At 43.1% G+C, this 20,887-nt stretch overlaps 1 protein-coding gene across 1 annotated transcript in view; it reads left to right on the top strand.

The window, feature by feature from the left end:
* Window positions 1–20,887, top strand: part of LOC135526082 (leucine zipper protein 1-like) — an 84,852-nt gene that overhangs the window by 55,216 nt on the left and 8,749 nt on the right. The window contains exons 3-4 of the mRNA XM_064954173.1: window positions 634–3,896; window positions 20,308–20,588. Coding sequence (XP_064810245.1) covers window positions 873–3,896; window positions 20,308–20,547 — 3,264 coding nt within the window. The 5' untranslated portion in view covers window positions 634–872 and the 3' untranslated portion in view covers window positions 20,548–20,588. The remainder of the gene's footprint in view (window positions 1–633; window positions 3,897–20,307; window positions 20,589–20,887) is intronic.

Raw genomic sequence — 20,887 nt, 5'->3', positions numbered from 1 at the left:
AGCTTGTCATTTTGATATACTGCTGTCAGCAGAACGGCAGAGAAATCAATGCGGGGACATTGGCAGAGGCTGCAGGAGGCAAGAAGGGGGAGGAGCGTTCTTTTGAATGCTACCCTCCAGTCTCCAGTGGCCATACGACAAGGCAAGATAAAAGGTATCTTCGTAGAATTGCTGTTATAGCATGTCATTTTGGTTGGAGTGATCTTAATCATCTGTCTAGGTTACAGTGTGCATTTACTATGTATGAGCACTTGCGTATGTGTGTACGTGCTGAATTACGCTGGTCCTCTTTTTTTCCCCACCCATTTGCCCCAGCACTTTGCCCCAGCCCTTTGCCCCAGCCCTTTGCATTACTGGGTGTGTTTGGGCCGGCCCAGCTCTTCTCATGGTTTGTGTTGCAGTAATCAGGCGGAACTGTGAAATCATATGCTGAGTGTGCAGGTCTGCTACACGGTGCAATCAAGTACAGTCAAACCATTTCTCGCTCTCTGTGGACTACACTCTTTCACCATCTTCTCGGTCCTTATGTGTTCTCAACAGTTACTGAAATGTTTGCTGATCCTCAGAATCACTTTGAGGTCAGTCAGTAATAATTTCTAATTTTGTTGCAACTCTGTTATTTTTTTCTTTCAGGTGATAGACACCCATGTTGACCATCAAGCTGAGGGGAGTTGAAGGAATAAGAACCAACCAAAGAAAAAGGGAGAAGACATTGTGTGGAGAGGAGAAAGGGGCTGAACATAACTCAACATTACGGACTTGTGACTCATCATTTTAACCAGCGAAGGACTGCCACACAAATGTGGACCTCCCAAAAAGTAGTAAAATAATTTCCCCTTTCCATATAGAAGACAACAGCAATAATATCTGTGATGTCTGAAAACAAAGACATAACGAATCGCCACCTGAGGCACAAGCTGCAAAGCCTGGGACGACGGCTGGATGAGCTTGAGGAGGCCACCAACAAGCTCCAGAAGTCTGAAGATGAGCTGCTGGATCTGCAGGACAAGATCATCCAGGCAGAGGGCAGCAACTCCTCCATGCTGGGCGATGTAGAGGCGCTGCGCAAGCGGCTGCTGAGGATTGAAGGCAAAGACGAGGAGGTGTGCAAGGCAGAGGATCTCTGCCGCACAGTGAGAGAGAAACTGGAGGAGGAGGAGAGCTTGACCAAGGACCTAAAGTCTGAGATTGAGCGCCTGCAGAGGAGGATGGCTGAGTTGGAGAAGTTGGAAGAAGCCTTCGGCAAGAGCAAGTCAGACTGCAGCCAGCTCTGCCTCAATCTCAATGAAGAGAAGAACCTGACCCGGAAGCTCTCCTCTGAGCTTGAGGCCCTCAAGGCCCGTGTGATGGAAGTGGATGCATCAGAGGTAAGGCTGGACCGGGCTGAGAAGTTTCTGGCAGGCGAGCTGGAGCAGCTCAAGGGCCTCACTCAGACTTTTGTGAGTGAGAGGAAGAGGCTCCTGGAGAAGCAAAGGGAGGATGAGAAGCTTATCCTAAAACTGACAGAAAAGCTGGATTGTCAGAAGAACAGGATCGGCCGAGCAGATCCCAGCCGCACAGACTTGAGGGACCTCCGCATTGAAGATGACCTCTCATCTGGCCTGACTAGCAAGCTGGGGCGCAAGAAGAGCGTGGACTACCTGAAACTGGGCGATGACGTTGGGCTAAGGAATAAGTCAGAAAACGAGAAGAACAGCTTTGATGGCCAGGAAGACAACAAAGTCAAGGAACTCACCCAGGAAGTTGAGAGGCTGAAGAGCCGGCTGAAGCAACTAGAACTAGTGGAGGAGGATCTCAAGAACACAGAGTCAAAGAGCGGAGAGCTGCAGGAGAAGTTCCAACAGGAGAGGTCCCGCAGCCGAGCCCTCAACGATCAGGTGGAGCAGCTTAGAATGCAGCTGTGCAGTCACGGCAATGGAGGGCTTAGCAGTCCAGCAAAGGTCCTTGAGAATGGCAAGGCAGAAAATGAAGAGATTAATGTCCGGGGTGGGTTCAGGAAGGACAAGCCTAAGTACAGGAGTGCTGCAGCTGCAGAGCCAGCCACCCCCAAGTACAAGAGCAGAGAGCTGTCCCCGCAGCACAAACGGGAGATCAAGCTGAGGAGCAAAGAGCTGAGCAACTCTGAGGAAATTTCTCCGAAATCTGTCAGGAGGTCACTCAGTCCTTCACACAAGAGCAGGAGGACACCAAAGACTGGATCCTCAACTGCCTCTGACAATGTAGTGAAAGAAATAGGTAGAAGGGTGGAGGACAAAACAACAAGGGGAGGAGCCCATACTCCTGTTAGCACGTCTTTGAGTGACAGCAAGAAGGTCTCGGTTCTTAATCGCTACCCTCCAGCAGCTAATGACCAGAAGCCATGGAAGACATCTCAGAAGCCAAGTGAGAGTGAAAGCAAAAAGAGCCAAGTGGATAAGTTTTCTAGATTGAATGTTGGTTGTGACAGTGAGTCAAACAATTCTGTTGTGGTGCCTGAAAGCTCAAGCAAGACCAACACAGTCTCCCCTCCTGAAAAGGATGCTTCTGCGTCTGACCTGGTGTCTGTGGACCTGGTTCAAGAGGCTCCTCCAGTGTCAAACCTCTCACAGGCCAATGGGTCGTACACTGCCTACAAGTCCCATGTGTCCCCGCTGGTCAGTGATCATGGCTCTGAGGGTCACTCTTCAGCCTCTGAGACTGAATCCACTGGGTCCAGGCCCTCAGAACCAGAGCCTGTGTCTGAGGTGGCAGCACTGAGTAGCAGAACCTCCAACCCTCCGAAGTACTCTAGATACTCTCGCCTACAAGACTCCCAGTCAGAGGGTTCCTCCACCAGGAGCTCGATTGACGAGGAGCAGAACAGGCTGTTGATGGCTGAAGGAGGATATCTGGAGCCCACTCACACTCCAGCAGGGATGGAGGTCCGCAGGGTCTGCAGCCCACGGGAGGCCCTGAGGTCAAAGGCAGTCATCAAGCCGGCCATTGTGGAGATTGATAGGAAGGAAGTTATGATATCCGGAGTCGGGGCAGAGTTCTTGACCTCCAATGGCAAGCCCAAAATCTCCACGAAACCTGTCCTGACCACCAACAAGATGACCAGCAGCATCACTATCTACCCCAACGATCCCAGCTCTTCCAGAACTAGCAGCCGCAGCAGCAGTGTATCCAGCGAGCCACCAGTCAAGGAACGCCACACGTCCACTAGCAACATTGTCATCGGGCCCAGTGAGCACAGGGGGAACATCTCCATCCCCTACGAGATCTCCATTCCCAAGAGTGAGATCACCCTCCGGCCATCCATGGATGGCCCAGACGAAACAGATCAACCAGGGGTGCTAGGGATGGCCTGTGCAGAGACGCACCTACGCCCCCGAAGCAGCTTCAGCCTCCAGTCACCGGAGATCATCTCAGACTTCAACAACGACACAGAGTCAGGTTTCGAGAGCAGCAGTAGCAGCACTACCACCGTCACCAGCTGGAGGAGACACCACGGCCACCACACTTCCCAGGACGACGGTCTCCCAGAGATGAGAAACCTGACTGTGCGGAGCACCTGGAGGAACAGGGGGGCGGCATCTGTGGACGAGCCTGGCCAGGGAGCCAGGCTGGAAGGGGTGGGTTCTGAGGATGAGGTAGAGTCGGCCACCACGTGGAGGGCGTACCGCGCCACCACTGTCCTGGACAAGGAGGAGAAGGTTAATGCCACAGGGGCCTCTACATCACGGGCAGCCAAGCCATCGCCAGCAGAGCTGTACATGCGCAGGATTAAGAACAGTGTGGTGACCACCAGGGACATTGCAGAGCCGGTGCGCCGGAGCAAGAGCTCTCTGTCACCAACTGAGGGAGTTATGCAGAGGAGTATCCCCCACGAGCCTGTCAGTTCTCAGGAGCTCACACCCCGGCAGACACAACCCATGGTGAGTTTAACTTCTGTACAAACTGTCTTTGAAAAGTATTAGCAGACCTTGTGGAAGCCCCACAATTTAGTATCACACATGAGGAAATAATTATGCTCAGTGTTTTTAGATTTCTGTCACTTCACTAATCTGACTCAAACAAAACACCATTTGTTTAATTTCAGATTAAAGGTGAACAGCAGATTGTTGCCAGCATTTGGCAAATAATACATACTCAGGATGTTCAGTCTTTTGAAGAATGGAAAAGATACTCAACAGAAGCTACTGTTCTTATACCATCTGCTTACAATAGTTCTTAAGCCTGTTGCATATCTGGTCATTGAGTCTTGACAAGGAAATGTACAGGGATACTGTATTTGGCTCTATTAATATGATAAAAATGTCCTTGAAGTGGTGCTCAGTATAAAGTAAATATTACAAATACTGAGCTATATTTATATGCTCAACATTTTTTCTAAATGATATTCGAATAGTGAAATAATTCAATTGCTCAGAGAAATATTTTGTTTTACAAGTAATGCATTTTCCCCCCCCCAAAAAAGCGGCACCCCTGTTTTCAATACCTTTCAATACTGATCTTTTTTCTAAAATGTTACATGAGATTGGAGAACACGTTGGGAGGGATCTTAACCTCGTCCCCGGGATTGAATTGCAGGTGCATAGAGCCTAGAAAACAGTTTGGGACTATTTGGAAGTTAGGGGTTGTGGATTTACTGAGTGGCATGCTAATCAATTCAAATTCTGAGTGAATCAAACAAATTAAGTGTGGCTCTAAATCAAGGCGGGAGAGGGTGGTCACTCGTTAACATGGCCACAAAGTCATAAATATGTCATCAATTATGGATCCATAAACAGAAAATAACCCCATAATAGAGATGGAAAGGGCATTTTAAATGCTAATCGAATAATATATACACTATCAGTCAAAAGTTTTAGAATACATACTCATTCAAGGGTTTTTCTTTATTTTGACTCTTTTCTACATTGTAGAATAATAGGAAACTAAGACATCGAAACTATGAATTAATGTATATGGAATCATGTAGTAACCAAAAAAGTGTTAAACAAATCAAAATATATTTGAGATTTGAGATTCTTCAAATAGCCACCATTTCCTTTGATAACAGCTTTGCACACTTGCCATTCTCTCAACCAGCTCCATGAGGTAGTCACCTGGAATACATTTCAATTAAGAGGTGTGCCGCCTTAAAAGTTAATTTGTGGAATTTCATTCCTCAATGCGTTTGAGCCAATCAGTTGTGCTGTGACAAGGTAGGGGTGGTATACAGAAGATAGCTCTATTTGGTAAAAGACCAAGTCCATATTATGGAAAGAACAGCTCAAATAAGCAAAGAGGAACGACAGCCCATCATATCTTTAAGACATGAAGGTCAGTCAATACGGAAAATTTAAAGAATTTAAAGTTAAAGTGCAGTTGCAAAAGCCATCAACCACTATGATGAAATTGGCTCTCATGAGGACCGCCACAGGAATGGAAGACCCAGAGTTCCCTCTGCTGCAGAGGATAAGGTCATTTGAGTTCCCAGGCTCAGAAATTGCAGACAAAATAAATGCATCAACAACATCGTCTGTTCAGAGTAGAGTTCGACCATTTATTCTTATTCAACACCGATACCAATTATTGGAGGACCAAAAAAAGCTGATACCTTTTTAATCTGCCTATTTTTATTTATAATATATTTATTTGTAATAATGACAATTTACAACAATACTGAATGAACAATGAACACTTTTATTTTAACTTAATATAATACAACAATAAAATCAATTTAGTCTCAAATAAATAATGAAACATGTTCAATTTGGTTTAAATAATGCAACAAAGTGTTGGAGAAGAAAGTAAAAGTGCAATATGTGCCATGTAAAAAAGCTAACGTTTAAATTCCTTGCTCAGAACATGAGAACATATGAAAGCTGGTGGTTCCTTTTAACATGAGTCTTCAATATTCTCAGGTAAGAAGTTTTAGGTTGTAGTCTTTATAGGAATTACAGGACCATTTCTCTCTACCATTTGTATTTCATAAACCTTTGACTATTGAATGTTATTATAGGCACTATAGTTTTGCCAGTCTAATCTCGGGAGTTGATAGACTTGAAGTCATAAACAGCGCAATGCTTGAAGCACAGTGAAGAGCTGCTGGCAAATACAGGAAAGTGCTGTTTGAATGAATATTTACGAGCCTGCTGCTGCCTACCACCGCTCGCTCAGACTGCGCTATCAAATCATGGACTTAATTATAATATAATAACACACATAAATACGAGCCTTAGGTCGTTAATATTGATACGGAAACTATCATTTTGAAGACAAAACATTTATTCTTTCAGTGAAATACAGAACCGTTCTGTATTTTATCTAACGGGTGGCATCCATAAGTCTAAATATTCCTGTTACATTGCACAACCTTCAATGTTATGTCATAATTACGTAAAATTCAGGCATATTAGTTCGCAACGAGCCAGGCGGTCCAAACTGTTGCATATACCCTGACTCTGCGTGCAATGAACGCAAGAGAAGTGACACAATTTCCCTAGTTTAATATGGCCTGCTGACATGAATTTCTTTTAACTAAATACGCAGGGTTAAAAATATATACTTCTGTGTATTGATTTTAAGAAAGGCATTGATGTTTATGGTTAGGAAACATTCGTGCAACGATTGTGCTTTTTTCACAAATGCATTTTTGTGAAATCATCCCCCGTTTGGCGAAGTTGCCTGTCTTTGTTAGGAATAAATAGTCTTCACACAATTTGCAACGAGCCAGGTGGCCCAAACTGCTGCATATACCCTGACTCTGTTGCACAGATTGCAAGAGAAGTGACACAATTTCCCTAGTTAAAAGACATTCATGTTAGCAGGCAATATTAACTAAATATGCAGGTTTAAAAATATATACTTGTGTGTTGATTTTAAGAAAGGCTTTGATGTTTATGGTTACGTACACATTGATGCAACAACAGTGCTTTTTTTCGCGAATGCGCTTGTTAAATCACCCGTTTGGCGAAGTAGGCTGTGATTCAATGATAAATGAACAGGCACCACACCGATTATATGCAACGCAGGACAAGCTAGATAAACTAGTAATATCATCAACCATGTGTAGTTAACTAGTGATTATGTTAATGTAACCGATGTGAAATGGCTAGCTAGTTAGCGGGGTTTGCGCTAATAGCGTTTCAACCGGTGACGTCACTCGCTCTGAGACTTTTAAGTAGTTCTTCCCCTTGCTCTGCAAGAGCTGCAGCTTTTGTGGAGCAATGGGTAACAATGCTTTGAGGGTGGCTGTTGTCGATGTGTACAGAGGGTCCCTGGTTCGAGCCCGGGTCGGGGTGAGGGACGGAAGCTAAACTGTTACATTAAGATTGATTGATTTTTATAAGATATGTTTAATACTAGCTAGCACCGTGCCTTGGCTCCTTGCTGCACTCGCATAACAGGTAGTCAGCCTGCCACTCAGTCTCCTCGGAGTGCAATGTAATCGGCCTATAATAGTAAAATGCCTTTTCATGTAAAACGCATTACTGATGAGAATGAAAATTACCTTGAAAATTAAACAATCTCTTTGCGCATCCTCGGAACTCTAGGTTACATTTACAGTCCGTTGCTGTAAACAATGTAGGCTACTGTCAATGCCACGTGATGTCTGAAGGAGCACTAGCTCAATGCGCCATACATAAATACAACGTTCTAAAGTGTGTTGTTTTTATTAAATTAAGCATTTCAAATGTAATGGTATATCCTTGTGTACCATGGACAATTCAATTTAAACTCATCTTTTTCATGGTTAAAGTAGGCCTTTTAACGTCTGGTCGAATATGGGCATTTCCATCTAAAAGGACCCATAAGCGCCAAGCGTTCATAGAAGCATGTGCATTTTGGGTGTCAACCCTTTTCTATCCCAAAAATGTGGAGTAAGCAAATGTTTGTATTTTCTGGTTGAACAGATGGAAAAGGGTCTACCAGAAAAAGTCTTAAAAGGTATTATAAATGCATCAACACACAACAATGCTGAAGACCCCTGCCAACTAATATCAACAGTTATATTTGGATAATTTATTTTGCCTTCTGTAAGTTTAAGAAACATTGCCTTGAGCCTTGTAATTTCATTACGACAAACCCACATATCTTTAAGATATTTTCTCATTTCTATCCCTCATGAGGAATGAGGATAATAAAAGTTCACAGAAGTCAGAAATAAAGGTAGACCTACCAATTAGTTAGTGTTTTTACTCATATCAAGTTTGTTTCTGAATTAAGTGACTAAAACTCATTCTCTTACCAAATCGGTAATGGAATTACCGACAAATCCGTAATGGAATTTCTGCAATTTTAATTGGCTACAATGGGAAATCATAGTAGTCCACTACTGTTCTACCTTCCACTGGCATACTGTTATGTTCAGCTCCTCGTTTTTTTTCTCTCTCTTTCTTGTGAAAACAGTCTGGGCCCGGTTTCACGATAGCTTACCCAATAAAAATACACTAAATCACTGATTTGGCACATAATTGCACACATTAGACTGCACATGAAATACACTGAGTGTACAAAACATCAGGACCACCTTCATAATATTTAGTTGAACCTCCTTTTGCCGTCAGAACAGCCTAAGTTCGTCAGGGCATGGACTCTACAAGTTGTCGGAAGCGTTCCACAGGGATGCTGGCCCATGTTGACTCCAAAGCTTTCCGTAGTTGTCAAGTTGGCTGAATGTCCTTTGGGTGGTGGACCATTCTTGATGCACACAGGAAACTGTTGAGCGTGAAAAACCCAGCAGCTTGCCGTTCTTGACACACTCAAATCAGTGTGCCTGCACCTACTACCATACCCTATTCAAAGGCACTTAAATATTTTTGTCTTTCCCATTCAGTCTCTGAATGGTACACACACAATCCATGTCTCAATTGTCTCAAGGCTTAAATATCTTTCTTTAACACTGTCTCGTCCCCTTCATCTACACGGATTGAAGTGGATTTAATATCAATAAGGGATCATAGCTTTCACCTTGATCCACCGAGTCAGTCTGTCATGGAAAGAGGTGTTCCTAATGTTTTGTACACTCAGTGTATATTGAGACATTATAGACAGTAGCCTACAAGTAGCAAAATAGAACTCTATAGATTGAACAGGAAATGGTTTTCAATATGATTGAATAGGACTATTCCCTACTGTTTTAAATGTTTATGTCGACTCGGTTTTCATTTGAAGCACATTGTTATATGTCGCTTTTGTATCAATTGCAAAAACATTGGCAACTTTGTAGTCAAAATTGTAGTCAACTTTGTTCTGAAGCTATGTCACCTCCGCCTTACCTGACACCCTAGACCTACTGCATACTGCCCCAATAGGATGCAATCGCACTGCACACTTCCGTATCCCATCTGGACAAGAGGCATACCGATGTAGGAATGTGGTTAATTGAATACAGCTCAGCCTTCAACACCATATTACCCTCCAAGCTCATTAATCTCGGGACCCTGGGTCTGAACTCCGCCCTGTGCAACAAGGTCCTGGACTTCCTGACTGGCCGCACCCAGGTGGTGAAGGTAGGCAACAACACCTCCACTACACTGATCCTCAACACAGGGGCCCCACAATGGTGCGTGCTCAGCCCCCTCCTGCACTACTTGTTTACCCATGACTGCGCGGCCACCCACTCCAACTCAAGTTTGCAGACCACACAATAGTGGCAGGTCTGATTACCAACAACGACGAGACCACCTACAGAGAGGAGGTGAGGACCCAGGGGTAGTGGTGTCAGGAAAATAACCTCTCCCTCAACGTCAACAAAACGAAGGAACTGATTGTGGACTTCGGGATACAGCAAAGGGAGCACAAGAAGGTGTAAAGCTTCAAGTTCTTCGAAGTACACATCACTTGCCAAGGTATCTGAAATGGTCCACCCCCACAGACCGTGTTGAAGGCGCAACAGTGCCTCTTCAACCTCAGGAGGCTGAAGAAATTCTGCTTGGCCCCCCTAAAAGCCTCAATCTTTTACAGATGCACCATTGAGAGCATCCTGTCAGACTGTATCTACGCCTGGTACGGCAACTACACTGTCTGTAACCGCAAGGCTCCCCAGAGGGTGGTGCGGTCAGCCCAACGCATCACCAGGAGCACACTGCCTGCCCTTCAGGACATCTACAGTACCCAATGTCAAAGGAAGGCCAAGAAGATCATCAAGGACCTCAGCCACCCGAGTCATGGCCTGTTCAACCCGCTATCATCCAGAGGGCGAGGTCAATACAGGTGCATCAAAGCTAGGACCGAGAGACTGAAAAACATATTTTATCTCAAGGCCATCAGACTGTTAAATAGCCATGACTAGCTGACCTCCACCCAGTACCTTGCCCTGAACTTAGTCACTGGCACTAGCCAGTGTGTTTTACCCATTTAATATGTACAGCATATACATATTTATACTCTGGACTCCAACATTGCACGTCCTAATATTTCTATATTTCTTAATTCCATTATTTAACTTTTATATTTGTATGTATTGTTAGGTATTACTGCACTGTTGGAGCTAGGAACACAAGCATTTCGCTACAACATCTGCTAAATATGTATGCGACCAATAAAATGTTATTTGGAATGCTGACCGGAGCCTGCACTTCAGCATATTTTTGGTTTCCCGGTTTCCGAGTTCCCTAATCTTTTCAGGTTTTCACTCTCAAAAACACACTATAAAAAAAATTTGAAAAATATACTTTGCAAAAACAAATTTCCACCTGATTGATTGGCTACAAATTACATGATAGTATTCTGCCAGGTAGGCCTACTTTGGAGTCAACATATAAATGGGATGTTTTTGGGGGAAAGCCTTAGAATTAACGGCATTTGCACTGGCTACACAACACACATGGGCACACACAAACAGGCGTAAAGTTGCAGGATATATGACTCACTGATGCATTCTTTTCATTAGTTTTGAGAAATTAGTTCAATTTATTTCAGCTCACGAGTGGTGCAGTGGTCTAAAGCACTGCATCTCAGTGCAGGAGGCATCACTACAGTCCCTGGGTTGAATCCATGCTGTATCACATCCGGCCGTGATTGGGAGTAGAGGTCGACTGACTAATCTGAATGGTCGATTAATTACGGCTGATTTCAAGTTCATAACAGTCGGTAATCTGCATTTTTAGACATCGATTATGGCCGATTACATTGCACTCCACGAGGAGACTGCATGGCAGGCTGACTACCTGTTATGCGAGTGCAGCAAGGAGCCAAGGTAAGTTGCTAGCTAGCATTAAACTTATCTTATAAAAATGATCTTCACATAATCACTAGTTAACTACACATGGTTGATGATATTACTAGTTTATCAAGCTTGTTCTGCATTGCATATAATCTATACCATGCCTACTTTATCATCGAATCACAGACTACTTCGCCAAACGGGTAATGATTTAACAAGCACATTCGCGAAAAAAACACTGTCGTTGCACCTAACCATAAGCAATGCGCTGTTTATGACTTCAAGTCTATTAACTCCCGAGATTAGGCTGGCAATACTATAGTGCCTATAAGAACATCCAATAGTCAAATGTATATGAATGTATATGAAATACAAATGGTATAGTCAAATGGTATAGTCCTATAATTCCTATAACTACAACCTAAAACTTCTTACATGGGAATATTGAAGACTCATGTTTAAAGGAACCACCAGCTTTCATATGTTCTGAGCAAGGAACTTTAACGTTAGCTTTTTTTACATTGCAAATATTGCACTTTTACTTTCTTCTCCAACACTTTGTTTTTGTATTATTTAAACCAAATTGAACATGTTTCATTATTTATTTGAGACTAAATAGATTAATAAAATCAATTATAATAAGTTAAAATAAGTGTTCATCAGTATAGTTGTAATTGTCATTATTACAAATATATATATAAAACGCCTGATTAATCGCTATCGTCTTTTTTTGGTCCTCCGATAATCGGTATCAGCGTTGAAAAATCATAATTGGTCGACCTCTAATTGAGAGTCCATAGGGCGGCGCACAATTTTGCCCAGTGTCGTCCGGGTTTGGCCGGTGTAGGCCGACATTGTAAATAAGAATCTGTTCTGAACCGACTTGCCTAGTTCAATAAAGGTTAAATTAATGTAAAAATGTTAAAATACTCTTATCGCAGTCATTCGTCTGTGAGTTGCTCCACGGGACAACCAGTTGTTTGAGCTGCGCATGCTTGCTGCCCGACCGATAGTTCTGCTCAAACTAGGCTTTATGCGTCAAACACATGGGGAATTGTACCATATGTTGATAGGCTACTGCTGTTACGATTGACCCTTTTCTCCTCCCTCCTCTCAATCAGGCCCAGCTGTCGTTTTGTCTCTGCTAAGGATTTTTTAGATTTTCACTGTAAAAAAGAAATACATTTTAAAAAGTGCTAAATCTTAGTGGCACTTCATTCTCCTTTTCACCTCATTTAACACCTGATTTACTAACAAAAGGCACATCTCAATAGGTGGTCCAGGTATCCTCATGACATGGCACAAGTGGGGGGTGGGACTTTTTTCTCTCTTGTTCTCTATTGCTCTGCTATTTTTCCTCAAGCAAAGGTGAAGGCCAATCATTCCTTGAATGTCCTACTCCTTGAAGTTTGCAGTTGTCTAAAAAAACCTCTATTTGCTCATATATATATATATATATATATATATATATATATATATATTTTTCCTTTAGTGTCTGTACTTTACTGTATTTAGAATTGGGATATTGCTTTTCAACAGGAAACGTTAACAAAATCACTGGAGGACATCTTTAAGCTAACAAAGGGGCATGGCACACACCCCCTCAATTAGAGCACTGTGTGTACCTACTTTGCTATTTGGAAAATAGTCCAGAAAACACCAACTCTAGCTTTCTGGTGTGTCCACTTTGCATGAGTGTTCAGACACTCTTTTTCACTGACGCCGGGCCTAAAACTTCAAGCTTAGCATAGCAGTTCTCTGAGCCTGATTCCTGGTGCTGAAGTCAGCACAAAGAGAAAGGGGTGGGACAAAAGAGAGGGAGGATGAAAATGAAAAGACCTCAACAGGGAGGATTTCTATTTTTTACAAAAGCCTCAAGGGTCCCATCCCCCCGTCCCCCTGCTTGTAGTTTTTGTGCCAGAGCTTACCAACTGTGACCTGCCAGCCGGTGTGCTATTCCTGACATAATTGAAGATGGGCATTGTTCAAAGGCACACCTCCGTGTAGCTGGCCTCCATTTGACTCCATTTCCCACAATGTAGTGCAGACAACTGGTGTCAGATATTTAGCTGCTTATTAAGCATGGCATGTAGTCTGGTCAGTTACGTCTGAGAGAAGGCTGACTGTCTGACACGTTCACTTTTATTAAAACGGACACGAGAGACGAGCTTGTTCACATTGACTCACATTCAACCAGTAAATCTGATATGTACTGGCACGCACGCAGATAAGCATGCGTTCGATATAAATAAAATGTCAATTCACGTAGCTATAATGCTTTCTAGAAATGTGTTTTATTTGGGGTTTTTTTAGCCCATAGATGTTTTTTTTTGTCACTCAAATATCACATAAACCTCTGCTCTAGCCAAAAGGACCTCATTATTCCTCTCTGTTACGAATCCCTTTTGGCCCGACAGTCTAGGGGGGATGGTAATGAGACCCGTAACATAACTCATGCAAATTATTATTGTGACAAAGTAAAAGTGTGAACGAAATAACCACGACAACAGAAATCTACCGTCAAACTCCAGGTTTATTTATAAACACACGGTAATGGGGGGAGCAGGAAAAGGGGAGCTGGACCCAAGGAAAGAAACAATAAGTATACAAAAACACCCCTAAGCTAGACTAGCCTACTTTAACAACAGCTAACTAACTAACCAAAAATACAGTGGGTGGTCCGCCCAGTTCTAACTAGTGTATTTAACAAAGTTCACCTACGGGTAGTGTATGCCCATGGGCGACTTGTCTTGGTTTCCCCCTTTTCCCACCAGCAACAAACAAACACCATAACCAAAAACAATACTCACAGGTGATGACAAAGTGCTATGAGGTGCTTAAACAAAAGAGAGGTTAAGACACAAAGCGAGAGTGAAACACAGAGACCTATACAGACATGGCATTTACAGAGAGATTGAGCTCTAGAACAAACAAATTATGGGGTTTTTAAACCATGGAGAAGGAACTGTGATAGGTTAGGAAATAGGAGGAGGTGTGTCTTCTGATTGATGATTGATTGTTGACTGATTGGGGAGTGATGATTTTCACCTGTGAGGGGAGAAGGAGAGAAAAGAAACACACACACAGGATACACACACACACAGGATAACTGTATCCGTAACACTCTCCCTCTCTTATCCATATCCACTTGCAGTGGGGAGGCACATCTATACGTTATACAGCTAAAGGTTATACAGGGCCTCAAATAGATGAGGTGAAAATGACAACTGCCTGCCCCCCCCCCCCCCCCCCCCCATGCCCCCTCATCCATCAGCCATGTTCATATTTATCTTCCATGGCGCATATCTAATGAAGGGGAAACAACAAGCTTATTGTTAAAAGCTGTCATTGGAATGGTCTGTCTGGGCTGTTTTGTGTCTGCTTCATAGCTCACACTAGCTCAAGTTATGCTTCTTTAATACAAGCACTAAGCAGGCATGACTAGATCTATGGGTTGTCACACAACAGTGATGCTTGTTGTGGCTGTAGCCTCTGAACTGTACATTTCTGGGTCCAGCTAATTATGAGGGGTCTGGTCAGGGGTCAAGGAGGTCAGGGCTCCCTCTTTAACAGAGCTGCGGATGTGTCATTGTCTAATCTGCTGGTTGGCCGACGAGGCTCTGTTTGATCGTGGGCAACTCAACTCACCCAGCTCCTCTCGCAGTCAAAACAAACACAGGGCTCCGATGTTAAGGTCACCAGCCCTCCACCAACCTTTTCATCTCCCGCCGAGCAAGACATTAAATAAATAACATGCCGGCAACACGGCCCTTAGATCTATAATTGCTGTCACACTCTGCTTTATAATGCCCCCTATAGCCCCTCGTTAGCCGTCAGTGGGGGGGTCTTTCCTCTTTTGTTTTCTATTGCTCCTTAAGCAAAGGGGGGGCTGATGACATCACATTCGACCATCAAACCAACTCCTTGAATGCCCTGCACAAGTTTTGGGTTGTCTAAAAAAAAAGCCACTTGCTAAAAACCTATTTTTTTACCCTTTTAGAGTGTGTACTTTATTTTATTTATAATTGGGATATCCCCTTTATATCAGGAGCGGTTAAAGAATCGCTGGAGGATGCATTTGAATGAAATCAGCCTAACACGTAAACACCCCCCCCCGCCCCCCCAAGAGGCCCTTTCAGCGTCCCATACCTCTATGGGCTCTCTGCCCTCATCCCTACCTGAATGAGTCCCATTCGTTTAACTGAGCGAGAGAGCGAGCCATCAGGGTCATTAACTCAAGTCAATTCCAGCACGTGAACTTAACACGGTCCAGTTCATTAATCTTATCCCCTCCATCCATCCTCTTTACCATTACTCACATTAGCCCTCCCTGATAGGATGAACTCTTTCCATGCAACCGACTTGTTCCTGAAGTGCAAAACCAGCTGTGTGCTGCTGATGAACTACCTAATTTGTTGTGATTTTTTTTTTTGTGTTCCAATCACTCATTGTTGCCTCTGCGCCCTCCCAAAGGGAATATTGTTATAAATCAACAGTGCTTGTTTCCAAAATGCCTCTCTCTCTGTTAACTTTACCAAAGGCAGTCGTCCTCTCTTATTCCAGTTGTGTCGTTAGTATTAGTTAGAAAAGGGCTTGAGGCATCATTGTAGTGTTTTTACAGTTACAATGAGCCATTGATTGGGTGAAGGGCAATAGGATGGACAGTAATTGTGGTGTCAACTGTCATGGAGATGTGCATCTCAACGTTAGGATATAGAAGGGAATTACAGTTGACCATCAAAACCACCATGGACTCTCATTTTGTCTATGCTAGGGCTGTCCCCGACTCAAATATATATACTGGTCGACCCAGAGTCGTCCTTAAAAAAAATCCATATAAAGACAGACCCTATGTGTTTGAATAAAATCAACTACCTATGCACTGAGTTGTCTGATGCTTTAAGCACACTATTTGATTTAACCTGTTGAAACTCCCCATCCCGGTTCCGGGATCGTGACTAAAGCCTCAGGCTCATTAGCATAACGCAATGTTAACGATTTCTGAAAATCGCAAATAAAATGAAAATAATGCGCCTGCTCTCAAGCTTAGCCTTTTCTTAACAACACTGTCATCTCAGATTTTCAAAATATGCTTTTGAACCATAGAAATTGACTAATTTGTGTAAGAGTATGCTAAGCTAGCTTAGCATTTTGAGTAGCATTTAGCACGCAACATTTTCACAAAAACCAGATAATCAAATAAATAAAATCATTTACCTTTGAAGAGCTTCGGATGTTTTCAATGAGACTCTCAGTTACATACCAAATGCGCAGTTTTTCCTGAAAGCGTTTCCGTTTTGTACATCGCATTTGGCTACCGAAACGAACCGAAAATTCAGTCACCTACAACGTCAAACCTTTTCCGAATTAACTCCATAATATCGACCGAAACATGGCAAATGTTGTTTGGAATCAATCCTCAAGGTGTTTTTTCACATATCTCTTCATTGATATATCGTTCGTGGAAGCTTGCATTCTTCTCTAAATTCCATGGAAAAAACTTGCAGCTGACTTTTGCGCACCAATTTCGGCACAGGACACCGGGCGGACACCTGGTAAATGTGGTCTCTTATGGTCAATCTTCCAATGATATGCCTACAAATACGTCACAATGCTGCAGACACCTTGGGGAAACGACAGAAAGGGCAGACTTACTCCTCTCGCATTCACAGCCATATAAGGAGACAATGGAAAACAGAGCCTCAAAAATCCTGCTCATTTCCTGGATGCCGTCTCATCTTGGTTTTGCCTGAAGCTCACGTTCTAGGGCACGCACAGAAAATATCTTTGTAGTTCTGGACACGTCAGAGTGTTTTCTTTCGAAAGCTATCAATTATATGCATAGTCGAGCATCTTTTTGTGACAAAATATCTTGTTTAAAACGGGAACGTTTTTCATCCAAAAATGAAATAGCGCCCCCACAGCATCAAGAGGTTAAGATTAAATAATGAATTACTGTTTGGAACAGTGTAAACAACACTAAAATTATAAGTAATACCAGTCTGTTCTGTCAAAATGTGTAAAGCCTTTATTACAGCATAGCAAAGATTAAAAACAGCAGAGTCTGTGAAATTGCTTTATCTGACATTTTGCCGTTGATTGAGGCTTGGTGCTCACGGAATCAGTAGTCTATTAAACAATCACTCAAACAGACAACAGATGCAAGATCTGTCTTTATTTCTGTAGATATATTTGGATTATTTATAAAGCCAGGCACATTTAAGTTAGGCTATTGATTATAGACCTAATTAAGTTGGTTTCCTCTCCTAAATTTTCTTAGACACGTAGGCTAAAGCAAGGGTTGGTTCCTCGTCTCTGCTGCTGCCGCCGCCGCCACATTGTTCTCAATCCCAATATGCTGGTTAACTTTGCTATTATGCACATAGCAACATAGGGAAAGGTGCCAATTCTACGGCGCGCTGAAGATTATGATTGAGGAGCGCGGACAGCGACCGCATCCAATGCGGGAGAAAACACATTAGTTATAAAATAATATTAGATATATTAGTGTTGCACAATTATTTTTACTTAAATTGTGTATGGTTATATTATGTATCATATGTCTTCGAGTGGTGGACTGTGCCACCCCCGTAGCCTGGATCAGTCAACTGAGACGGGCGCGAATCAGACCGGTGTCTTGTGCACCTGGTGTCTTGCGACTGCTCGACTAAAGAAATCTCGGTCGACCAACAGCCTATCGACCAAACCATTGACAAAATAGTCGGCCCTAGTCTACACACAGCTCTGCTGTCCCAGGGTGATGTTTAATTTACAAGGTTTGCTATATCAGTGAGTGTTTAACAACAATGCACAGTAGCTCTGCTTATCATGAGGCCTCTTCCTCTGATCATTGATCAGCCATAGTTTTTAGCGTTCATTTTTCTATCAGTTGTTTTTATAGAAATTGATCTTGAGCCAGACGTTTTAACCTCTGCCTGTTATGACCTCTGTCAGGCTAATGTCAGGCTTACCCCACATAATCAATAGCCACTGAAGAGAAGACCCAGCAATTTGATGTCCTTCAGTACAGAGGGTGACTATCTGTCAGTAGATGGCTATTTATCTCATATCATTTATTTGGTTGTCATTTGTTTGACCCCTCATCATAGATATCCTAGGGGACATCTCTTATTCCATTGAAAGGTCACATTCGTGACAGCATTATAGCATCAGATTATAAGGGTCTCTGTGTGGTTTTAATGGCCAGTGGTAAAATGGCGACTGACTGCATACAGCCTCACTAACTCTCCATTCTCACCTCCAAGTACAGCACAGAACGTCAGTGTTGTTTTTTGCAGCCCACTGTAAAACTAAGAAACCTCAGATGGTATGTGAATGGGCTGTGAACTTATGGTTGGCTGTGGACCATAGCTCGATCTGTCTGATTGCGATACGAAAACATCCTTTGTGTGAGTCAGTCAAACTCAGTGGCAACAAGGTGAAATGCATGGCCCATGCTGTCATTCAGGTTGGTTTTTGCCCGACTTGACCTAAAAAGCCTGGAAAAACAATCTGCGCTGGAGTTAAACTTGGACGATTCCACGGAGGAGAGCTGGTTGGTGGTTTAAACATCAGAGGAGATCCCAATGGCCTGTAAGAAAAGTGATTGAGAAATGGGTTCCACAAGGTATGTTAGAGCTATTAAAGTCTTCCCTGGACAAAGACCTCAAAACATAAATTTTAATAAGCGGATTGAATTAAGGCTTCTCTGAAAAGTATTACCTTGGGTGTAATGAGCATTATCTGCTTGGAGACTAGCTTTTGGCGCACTTCGCTTCTAACATGGAACATAAGTGATGTACTTCTGAAATGCAACCAAAATTAGACAGCTTTCATGTCAAAGCAATGGCATGTTTTGCAAGGCATGTAATGCATGTAACACTCCATGTGTGTTGGCCATGATTCTGTGCTGTAATATAAGCCAAAACGTTTTCATGACTTCTGCCTGAAGGGGTGTTTTCAGAACTGAGTGATATTCTGAGGCTTTGTCAAAGGTCTATCGTCTTAACTCCAGAAATACACCCCACCCAAACTTTTTCCTTTTATCTCCAAACAAAAAGTGGGGCCAGATTTGATGTCTAGTTTTTTTTTTTTTGTTACTAAAAAAACATATCAGCCCCCAATCATAAGGTATTTGAGTGAAGCGGGAACAAAGCAGGTTTGTGATGAGGGCTTCAGCACTTGGCGTTCCCAGTACATTTCCTCTGCTCATGTGGCAGATCAAATTGCCTAACCAACATTTATAACGTTCCGACATTCCGCAAGCAGAAATATTTTCTGAAATTAAAATGTAGTTATGGGAAAATGTCCCTAGTAGCGTCTGGGGTTTTTGTACTCATTGCCTTATTTAAGCCACTCCGCTGAAATACTTAAATAACCTATATTTGTAGGCCCATCCAACCCGGAACCTTTTTAATAAACTTTTTCTAGAATAAGGAGTCATCTCCACTATCCACAGGAAAATGTCAAGAGTTGCAGCTTCAATGGCTCAGAAAATAATTCTGTGGTTTGGTGATGAAAACAATTCCCCCAAAAAGAACATGACCATTGTACATTTGGTGTTCATGAAGCATAATATACATATGGTTACACTCAAAACACAGTATAACCCAACTCTTCAGCTGTAATGCTGTAGTCAATGCAGAATGTGCTCTGGTCATTTCTTCCCTTTGGGATGAATAGAACAGGAAGTTGCCATCTTGGATCTGCCCTGCCCGTTTGGCAGCCCTTCGCATTGTAACAGGCTTCTTGTCTGCCTGCCCGTCTTCCCCAGGAGACGCAGAGCGGCCATTAAGGGCAATTAGCAATGTTCTGCTGCGGTAGGCAGGATGGGATTCCAGCGGCCTGTCATTAATTACAGTACTACAGCCTTTTTAAAACTGAAATCATAGGCCTTTGCTTTCAGACGTTTACTAACTGCACTGTCATCTCTCACTTTCCTAGAACAAGGTCATTGAGGTTGCGTGAAGGTATGCAAGCAAGTTTTATAGGGTGCTCATTTGCTAGTCGAGACTCATATAAATTATAAATTCCTCACTGGGGTGTCTTGTTTTCGGTCTAAGGTTTTTTTTCTCCCTCTGTTTTGTGGCAAAATCCACAGTCGCAGCGGCTTGCCAAGATTTCACTTCTTCTCACAGACCGTTGAGTTAATGACCTATAAGTGTTTGTTGTTTCTGTTTCACTGTGACTAGGCTGCTGACAACACTAACCCCAGCTCTTGGTCACGGAGGACGAGGCCGGCGCCCGGTGACATGGGTATCTACGAGAGGGAGAGAGTGAGGAGCTCCAGGCCTGACCTAGGGGCCAGCAGAGGAACGGGAACCACGGCTTCCAGACCAGAGCTGTGGTCCAGTAGGGGTCAGGCTGGCCATGCGGAGAGGATGACCGGGCGCGGCAATCGACCATGGAGCAACCGTCAGACCGACAACTAAACCGGCCAACCGTCTTAGTAGCTCCGCTTCATAATGTCCAGGTAGGATATTACATTTGACATTTTTGTCATTTATCCAGAGCGACATGTCAGAGGAGCCTGCTTTCTAATTAACAAGAGTATCTTTAATTTTTTCTGATAAAGTGTATACAGGTTGATACTGTATAGTGTTATCACTTGACGATAACATGAAAGATTATCTTCTCATCTCACTGAAACTGTGTAATAGCCATGACTATTACAACTACTGTATTTTTATGGTGGGAATCTTTTTAGAACTCCGTCAGAGGATAAAAATGTGACTCCAGACTGAGCCACTAGTGACTGCTTGACTGCACTTC

This window comes from Oncorhynchus masou, chromosome 32, assembly GCF_036934945.1.
Source record: "Oncorhynchus masou masou isolate Uvic2021 chromosome 32, UVic_Omas_1.1, whole genome shotgun sequence".
NCBI lineage: Eukaryota > Metazoa > Chordata > Actinopteri > Salmoniformes > Salmonidae > Oncorhynchus > Oncorhynchus masou.
The sequence above is the reverse complement of the archived record's forward strand: the minus strand, read 5'-3'. Positions and strand labels throughout refer to the sequence as shown.